Source organism: Astatotilapia calliptera, chromosome 3 (assembly GCF_964374335.1).
Source record: "Astatotilapia calliptera chromosome 3, fAstCal68.1, whole genome shotgun sequence".
NCBI classification, from domain to species: domain Eukaryota; kingdom Metazoa; phylum Chordata; class Actinopteri; order Cichliformes; family Cichlidae; genus Astatotilapia; species Astatotilapia calliptera.
Window position 1 is genome coordinate 40,690,379 of NC_137424.1, and position 8,821 is coordinate 40,699,199.

Consider the following 8,821-nt stretch of genomic DNA (forward strand, 5'->3'; position numbering starts at 1 on the left):
AAATAAATGTAAAATTTAAGTAGTAGTTCAAGTATCACCACATCATAAATTAAGTTTTGTTCATCCTGATACCTGCAATTTTGTGGCATCCCTCTTTGATAAATCTTGTGGGTCTGTGACCGGGGAACACCACAAACGAGTACAGGAGACGTTTCAGTGCAACTGTAACATTCCTGACTGCCCGACAGACGGTAGCCTTGGAAACGTGCTCAGCGTCACCAATATTATACAGAAAGCTCCCGTTTGCAAGAAACCGAAGTGCAATACAAATAATATGTACAGAACTGAGAGGATGTCCACGATGTGTCACATGAGCAATATTAGGCCTGAGGATGTTATTCAAATGAATTATAGATTGTGCTGAGAAACGGTGACGTTCGCACAGAAAATCATCAGGAAATGATAAAATGTCCAAACGCGCTCTGATCACTCTCTCCCGGCGGAGAGCTCTGCGGAGAATTTGGGCTTCACGATCTACTGGCTCTTCAAGGAAGTGGCACGCCATGTCCGACACTTCCTACTGTCAGGTTTCCGACAAAGGGGCGGAGACAGTCAGGGTTAGTTGTAGTAAACCTGCTAGGGGGCAGGTTAGCTTCACGGAGTGTGTCGTCATAGTGACTCACTCAGGCTGCAGCTGAACTCGCTTTGTGAAACCGAAAACCCAGAGTTTTCGTTAACTCAGGGTATACTTACTCAGTTTTTCCACTAAACCGGCTTCCTGAAACAGGGCCCTGTTTGTACAAATTCACACTGAAAATCAAAATGCATACAGCGGTTGATAAACAAGATTAAAATAATGTATTGCACATCTATGTTTTGAAGATGGCATCAAAAGTCAATGCGTATTTTGTCTAAACAATTTGAAATTTAGACGGTCAAATACACAAACTAACGTGCGGGTGTCAGGCTCAAGGAAGGAGTTCGCTGGCCCTTATCAACCTTTATCTTTTTTCCCCCACCCTCAAAAACAGACAAAAAGCAGTTCATCTCCCCATTTCTTGAGATACACGGCGTCTGAAAGTCTGAAACAGTCAACAAAGCGCAGTTGTTAAAAACAATGTGAGAATCCAACACACACACACACACACACACACACACACACACACACACACACACACACACACACACACACACACACACACACACACACAATTGGCCCTTTCAGCTCGACTGTCTAACAACAAAAGTCTTTCTAAAAAAGTATCCTGACACTAATAGTTCCAATAATTCCTGTTTTTATAAATTTACCATGAAAAGCCAAAATGCCCACAGCGACTGATGAACCTAACTAGGAGAAGACAGAGCGCGCACAGTGGAACCGCTTGGCCCGGAAGTGCCCCTTTTCTCGGCTGAGTGAATGCGCGTGCATGTGCGCGTGCCAGGTTTTTAAGCCCGGGAATGGGGGTGTGCGGGGGACATATTTTTACACCGGAAGCTGTCTACTGTCGTTGTTTATATTTACTGCGGGAAGAAACAGTAAAAACGGCGTTTTATAAGGAAAACGCTCGAAAGCGCTCTCCGCCTGTGAGCAACAAACAAAAACAAAACACCCCCACCATTTCCTATTGGTCAAAAAATATACCATGTCGACCAATCAAAACATGGTACTTAGTTGATTAGGGAGGGGGGAAGTTTTAGGAGTGATTTACGACATTTAGCGCAAATCTTGTGTAGTTAGTGTGTAGTGTAGTTTTGTTGTGTGTCAGAACAATGAGGTGACTGCTGAATGTTACAGGTGTTACAGGAGTGATACATCTCCTGTTGTCAGGCCTGCAGGTATCAGGCTGTTGTTCTCCTTTATCTCATAGTGGACAGAAATTATTTTTTGGAGTGGTACAAATAATTTGTGTGACATCAGATTTGATGCAGAACAGCTGATTGTTCTGTAAATAATTTGAAATGTTTGTTTAAAAAAATGTCTTGGTTGCATTTTTAGGTTAAACAGCTGCAAAAATCTTTGTTTGCAAAACTCAGTTACTTTTTTGAAGAAGTAACTATATAATTAATTGCCCAACATTGGTCATTATATACTATATTTTGCAGAGAGAGTTACAGGACTCTCTCCCAGATCACAGACTCATAGTACAAGTCAGAGCTTTATTAAAAAAGAAAGAAAGAAAGTTGTGTTTTCAAAATTGGAGTTCAAGTTATTTTTACTTCCAGTAGTGTTAACATACTACACAGGTCATGAACAAGATTTATTAAAGTTTTCATTGTAAGTGGGCTAAAGCAGTTAATTAAAAGTAGTCTAACGTAAATGTAAATGCTGTAATTTGATTATTTTAATAAACCATGTAACTTGGATGGATTCGATGCTGGCGTGACCACAGTGCACACGTCTGCTGTTGCTCACAGTGGTCCACGGGATCGCTCAGGGAGTTTGTGTGTTTGCTCAGACACATGAAAAATTAGAGGGAACATTGGGTATGAGGTAACTGTGTCAGATCATATACCTTTTGGTTTTACTGTGAATGTGGAACAAATGCCAGCAACAACTGGAAATAATATTACCAGTGTAAAATTAGACTGGTCAGCATGTAGTGAAGATGATTTCTTAGCTTATCATAGTAATACCGATATACATCTGAACAACATTTCTTTGCCCAAAGAAGCTATTTTGTGCAAGGATGTCAACTGTAAGAATGCTGTGCATAAACATTTACTCTGCTCCATGTATGATGATATAGTGACTGCTCTGTATGAAAGTGGTACACTGCTTGATAAACAATATAAGCATAAGAGACCTAACATCAGACCTGGCTGGAAAGAACATGTATCCATGTACCATGATGAAGCTCGCATAGCTTATAAATGTTGGGCCATGGCTGGAAGACCTAAACAAGGCCCAGAATTTGAACAGAAAAATGTGCGAATGCCAGATATAAGTACGCTGTTCGCTTTATAACTAAAAATGAGCAAATGGTGAGAGCAGATTCTTTGGCCAGGAAAATGCTGTGTAATAATATGGCAGATTTTTGGAAAGAGGTGAAAGCTCTTAATAACTGTAAACCATCTCTACCATCAACTGTTGAAGGTGTTTCTGGGGCAGATAACATTGATAGCATTATGGAGACAGCATTACAGTGCGTTGTTTAACTGTATAAAAAGTGATCCATATGAGGACAATCTTGACATGAGTAATGACACAATAAGTGTAAGGACACATGAAGTATATGAAGCCATTCATAGGTTATCTGATAATAAATCCTCTGATTTGGATCACATCACTGCAGAACATTTAAAACATGCTAGTTTAAGGCTCCTCTACTAGCGCTCTGTTTCACTAGGTTTATGATTCGTGGCATATTACCAGACTCAATGCTGTGTATTTTATTGGTACCAGTTATGAAGGACAAAGCTGCAAAAGTGAGCTGTTTGGATAATTACAGGCCGATTACACTAGCCAGTATTTTATCTAAGGTGTTAAAAAGAATCTTGTTTTTAGTGTGTTCATCTCGTCTCTGAATAATCAGTTTGGCTTCAAACCAAAGGACAGCACTGACATGTGCATATATGCACTCAAGGAAATAGTCAGTTTGTATAGGGCTAAAAATTCATCTGTCCTCATGTGTTTCATTGATGCCTAAGGCATCAAGTGAGCCACAGAAAACTTTTTGATAAACTGAAGAGACGGGGAGTTCCTCAATACATCGTGAGGATTTCCTCTTACTGGTACGCTCATCAGAGCACGCAGGTTAAATGGGGAAGCAGTATTTCTGCCCCCTTTGGTGTCAGCAATGGTGTCAGACAGGGTGGGATTTTGTCTCCAATTTTATTTAATCTATATGTTGATGATTTGTCAACATATAGCTTAAATGTTGACAAACATTTAATCTATATGCTGAGAGCCTGTAACACTGGGTGTATATTATAGGTAAAACATTGATAAATCATCTCATGTATGCAGATGACCTGGTTGTTTTTAGTCCAAGCAGTGCTGGGTTACAGGAGCTTCTTAATGTCTGTACTGAATATGGTGTGCAATATGATATAAAGTACAATGCTATTAAAAGTGCTGTTTTGATATGTAGAACCAAGCAGGATAAACAGCTAAATTTCCCTTTGTTTAAACTGGCCCAAAAAACTCTTGAAGTTCATAAAAAGGTGAAATACCTCAGTCACTTTATTACTGAGCAAATGAATGATGATGATGACATATACAGACAACGATGTAAGCTCTATGTGCAGGCAAAAACTATTGCACGCAAATTCAGCATTTGTTCACTTCCAGTTAAAGTGGCTTTGTTTAAAGCGTATTGCACACCGCTATATACTGCCCCCTTGTGGTCATCCTATAAACAACGTAGCATGCAGAAGCTGCATGCTGCATATAATGATGCGATGAGAATTCTTTGCAAGGATACCTTGAAGGGGTACTGCCAGCCAGATGTTTGTAGCTGTGGGTGTTTGGACTTTTAAAGCACTTTTAAGAAAGTTAATGTTCAATTTTAGAGAATGACTGGATGGTTTGAGTAACAGTATAATTTTAGCACTTACAGTTGATGCACCCTAAGTGAGGCTCTACATATTTGATCACTGCAGTGGTGAGGAGGAGAGGAGCAAGGAAACTGACAGAATATAATCCAGACCAAGAAATGAATGATGAGGAGGAATTCAATGATGAAAAGGAGCTGAGGCAGCCGTCAGATTTAAGTCAAAGAATGGGAACTTCTCCCCAAATGAGAATCATGTTAGGCTTTTAGCTGAAAATGTCATCAGGAAGGACCACAGGACGTACAAAATGAGCCATACCCTGGACTGTTGACATCAAATCCTGCTTCAATCAGTTCCCGACTGATTATCTGAGTAAATGGCCCATGAATCCTCATCGCAAATGCTCTCAGTGCAATGAGACCCTGTAACAGGAAGTTCAGACAACAACAGCACATTCATGTATGCCCACAACACTTCGAGACATGTTGTGAACACTTTGCCAAGACTCGCCACGACGTTCTTTTCTCGCCCTTAAAAGAAGACATGCAGGCAGGTACGGCTACAACAAACGATTTAAACTATCTAAATCATATAATACATCTGTTTTATTATTTGTTAACAACATGAAACACACAAAAAGTTTAGATCTTTCTTTTTCCACATTAGATTTTTACCTTGCTGTGTGGGCATGTATCATTTCTCTTATTCAGACAGTTAAAGACATCTTGAGCTTGTCTCACAGCTTTCTTTGTCTCTAGTCATGATGCCAGAGAGCGATAGATCTCAACACACTTGCATACCTCGAATCATAAGTAAGAAAGTGATTTTGAACAGTTTTGCACACATCTGCAGCTGCTGCATGATGTCATTTGTAACTGAAACTATATCGTGTCTTCCTTCAGGGTGTGTCTCTGTCATTTTCTTCATCATGTTTATTGTTCAGGCGATAGTTGGTAAGTGTGAGTGGCTCAATATTCAGACTGAATTCATTTAGATTCAGTTTATGTGTTGGAAATAAAATTTGAAAAATCAAATAACAAGAACTATGCAACAACAGTCATCTTCATTTACATGCTTGTGCTTTGTAGGATGCGTGTACATTTATGACTGTCCAAGGGCGCCCTCCATTCCTCTCTTTATGGTTATTTGTGGATTCATACCTGTCTTCTGGGGACTGAGCCATTGCAAGAGCAGGTGCAGTATTTTCTGCAACTGTCTGTTCCTCATCTTCTGCTTGGCCTGGTTTATCTTCGGTAAGTATCATGTTTCTGGATTATTTGACTCAGCATTTTAAATTTCTTGAGGTTTAGTAATTATTATGTATCATGTTTATGGTTTAAGGTTCTTTAGTTAGTTGTGAGTTTATTCTGTTTTGAGTTTCTGTATTTTCTGTCTAGTTTCTTGTCTGTTAGGTTCCTCTTGTCTCTCCTCTGAGTTGCCAGTATGTGTCTGTTGTGTCATCTATGTTCAACTCTGTCTCCTTCCATGTCGCTCGCCTCCTCGTTTCCTGGGTCTCAGTCATGCCTTTGCATTTTTTCTCCCTTTGGCTTACATATTCCCTCCTTGTGTGTCACTCCTTGTCTCCCCTCTTTGTGTTCATTTGTATTCATTTATGTTCTCCCTGTTCTTCCCTGTCCCTCACTCGCGCTCTTTCTTTCTCCCTTGACTATTTCCGTTTTCCCTCTTTGTGTCGCCTTCCTTTGTGTCTCCAGTCAATCCTGTACTCTTGTGCGTTCCTCCCTCTCGGTCATGCGTCTTGCGATGTGCTCAGTGTGTTCAGTTTTGCTTCCCTCTGCGTCAATATGTCTGTCCCAGCTGTGTTCCCATGTGTGTCCACTGCCCTCACCACCGCTGTGTGCATTTAGTGTGTGAGTTTTCTTTCATTTTTTGTTGGGTGGTCTGTTAACCACGTATCATGTTCCAGGTATTCGTGGCTCTCTAGTCCAGGTTTTCATGCCTAGTTTTTGTTTACCCAGTTTAGGTTATTGTTTAGTTTCACCTTGGTTTGCTCTCGCCTTTTGTTTTGAACTGTTTCACCAGCCTTATTAAACAGCTCGCTTTCTGTTTAAACCGAGTTTTGTTCCATGCTTCTGCTTTTGGATCCACACCTCTAACTCCACAGTTTGTAGCGTCAGATTGTGGCAGTAAGCTTAATGTTATGTTCAGCTTCTTAACAGTGAAGGTTGTTTTTTGAATAGACAGCCTGGCACAGCAGTACATACCCGACATTTGAATATTTCTCAAAGACCAAGACAAGCTTCTCATGACAAAAATTAGACCAAAAACAAAACTTAAAGTAAAGTAATTTTTGAAAAATGATACAATTATTGCCCCGTGCTTGCTGAAAATGCAAGCCTGTAATTTCAGCCTCCAGACTGCTCTTAATGCTCAGTTTATGACTTTTTCTACTGTTGGCTCTGTACAGCTCTGGCTGTGAGCACAAACATGCCACCTACTGTTCAAACTGTCAGTTTATGAGAGGTAGCCAATCAGAAGAAAGTTGGCTTAAAGGAAGAGGAGCCAAAGACATACATCTGACCTTGTATTCTACTTATTTGTTTTTATTATTTGTATTAATTAATTTTTTTCCTGGACCTCATTGTCTGTTATGTGATATCTGCCTTGAATGTAACAGTGCTTGTGATTGGTCTTTAAAGAGTATAGGTTGCATGAGTTTGACCATGTGAGTAGGGAGCGTTTGTAAGCTGTGAACAAATTGCCCTTTTGGGATTAATAAAGTTATTTGAATTTGAATCAAAACCTCTAGTTGCAGACAAAGGATGAACTGAGAGGCTGCAAGAAGCAGAATATAAAACGAATCAGCATTATTTAAAAGTGTTAATGATGTAAATCAACTTCAGTGGAGTCCAAGAATAAAAATCTAGAGCTGAAAGAGAGCATTAAAGAAAGACAACAGAATGAGCAGGATTTCGTTTTTGCAGGGCTTTAAAAAATTAAATGTATTTGTTTGAAAATGAAACCAGAATATTATAAATAATTAGCCACTCTAGAATTAAATTCACTTCAGTCATGCAGCTTTTAAACACAAATACAAATAAATAATAACTTGGTTGTGAGTTCAAACATTATATCTGAAAAGTCATTCATACTAAAGTTTACTAAATGATAGGGTTTTTTTTAACACAAGAATTAATGTATTACAGCAATATTTGCTGTTGACAAGCATGATCAGACCTTATTTTCTGAGATCTTACTCATATTTTTCTAGGTAGTTTTCTCATCTACTCCAATTATGAACTCGACTACGGCATGAACACTACAGACAGCAATCGTTACTGCAACAAGACGCTCTACCTGTTTGGATTTTGTTGCATCACCCTGACCTACATCCTCATAGGTGTTCTTGTTTTTACATTTTTTTTTGCTCGCTGCACCAACCAGATGGAGGTTTACGATGATGAGGCTCGGCCACTGCTGTGGCGCTAATCATATGAATGCATATATGTTTGTGTGTTCCCCACCTCCTCTGAGCCAAGTGGACCAATACTGATGAAACAGATTAGAATGGTGTCACAATAAAAAATGTCATATCAAATATATCACACTGTAATGGACATATACTACTACTAATAATAATGACGCTGACTGAAATATAATTATAAGCAAACAACAGACTAAATATTATATTAATATTTTAATGTGTGCTTTATGTATATACAGAACTTCATACATTTAATGTTGGTTAATACAGCAACATGTAGTTGTTGATCTTTTGTTAGAGAAATCTTACAATTAACAATTCATGTTTAATATTTTATCATAATTTATTAAACTCCATGTACTTTGAAGCTTTATGAATACAAACAAAGATGTTTATTATGTAAATCATATGTCGTTCAATAAGGAGAGATCATTATTACATTCATCTGGAAGAAGTGGACATGATTTATTGAGACACAGAATTCAGTTAAGACACTGATGACCCATCACAGCAGAGTAAATGATCATGATCTTTCCTGTTTAACAAACGTATATGAAATGTGTGATTTTGTTTATTTGCCAATATCCATGCTGTTTCTTTTTTGTTTAATTGTAAACAAACTAAATAAATAAATAAAAGGCTGCCCTTTTTATTACCCTGTTACATCGTCTGTAATTTTTGTCAACAGTTTGATAAATTTGATAAAATTTTCACAACTAAACAGAAACAAATGTGGGAACTAAAAACAGGAGAAGAATTTTGGTAGAACTGAGATTTCATGCTTCAAAGAAACCCATGTCAGACAGGAAAGGCTCAGTGGGTTTGGACAACAGGACCATGCTCAGTATTTTTTGTGAGTATGTTGTAGTCAGTATCATCCTCTATGCTGTTGCATGCTGGGGCAGCAGGTTGAGGGTTGCAGATGCAACCCTCAAGATGCAACAG

General features: G+C 38.7%; 1 protein-coding gene across 2 annotated transcripts; it reads left to right on the top strand.

Annotated features, from left to right (window-relative positions):
- The first annotated feature begins 4,840 nt into the window (after positions 1 to 4,840).
- Positions 4,841 to 8,539, top strand: LOC145425378 (transmembrane protein 272-like). 2 transcript variants are annotated; one of them, XM_080298366.1, is made up of 5 exons: positions 4,841 to 4,987; positions 5,193 to 5,246; positions 5,337 to 5,387; positions 5,523 to 5,687; positions 7,664 to 8,539. In XM_080298366.1, the coding sequence occupies exons 1-5, from the start codon at positions 4,849 to 4,851 to the stop codon at positions 7,879 to 7,881; spliced, it is 627 nt and encodes a 208-aa protein (XP_080154492.1). In that variant the 5' UTR covers positions 4,841 to 4,848; the 3' UTR covers positions 7,882 to 8,539. The 2 variants fall into 2 exon arrangements, with proteins under 2 accessions (XP_080154492.1, XP_080154493.1); XM_080298367.1 differs by having other exon boundaries at positions 4,901 to 4,987; positions 5,177 to 5,246.
- The last annotated feature ends 282 nt before the right edge of the window (positions 8,540 to 8,821 follow it).

Coding starts and splice junctions, on each gene's coding strand:
- LOC145425378 (XM_080298366.1), top strand. CDS start 4,849: ATGAGACCCTGTAACAGGAAGTTCAGACAACAACAGCACATTCATGTA. Junction 5,247..5,336: donor TTGCATACCTCGAATCATAA/GTAAGAAAGTGA, acceptor GTCTTCCTTCAG/GGTGTGTCTCTGTCATTTTC. Junction 5,688..7,663: donor CTTGGCCTGGTTTATCTTCG/GTAAGTATCATG, acceptor ATATTTTTCTAG/GTAGTTTTCTCATCTACTCC.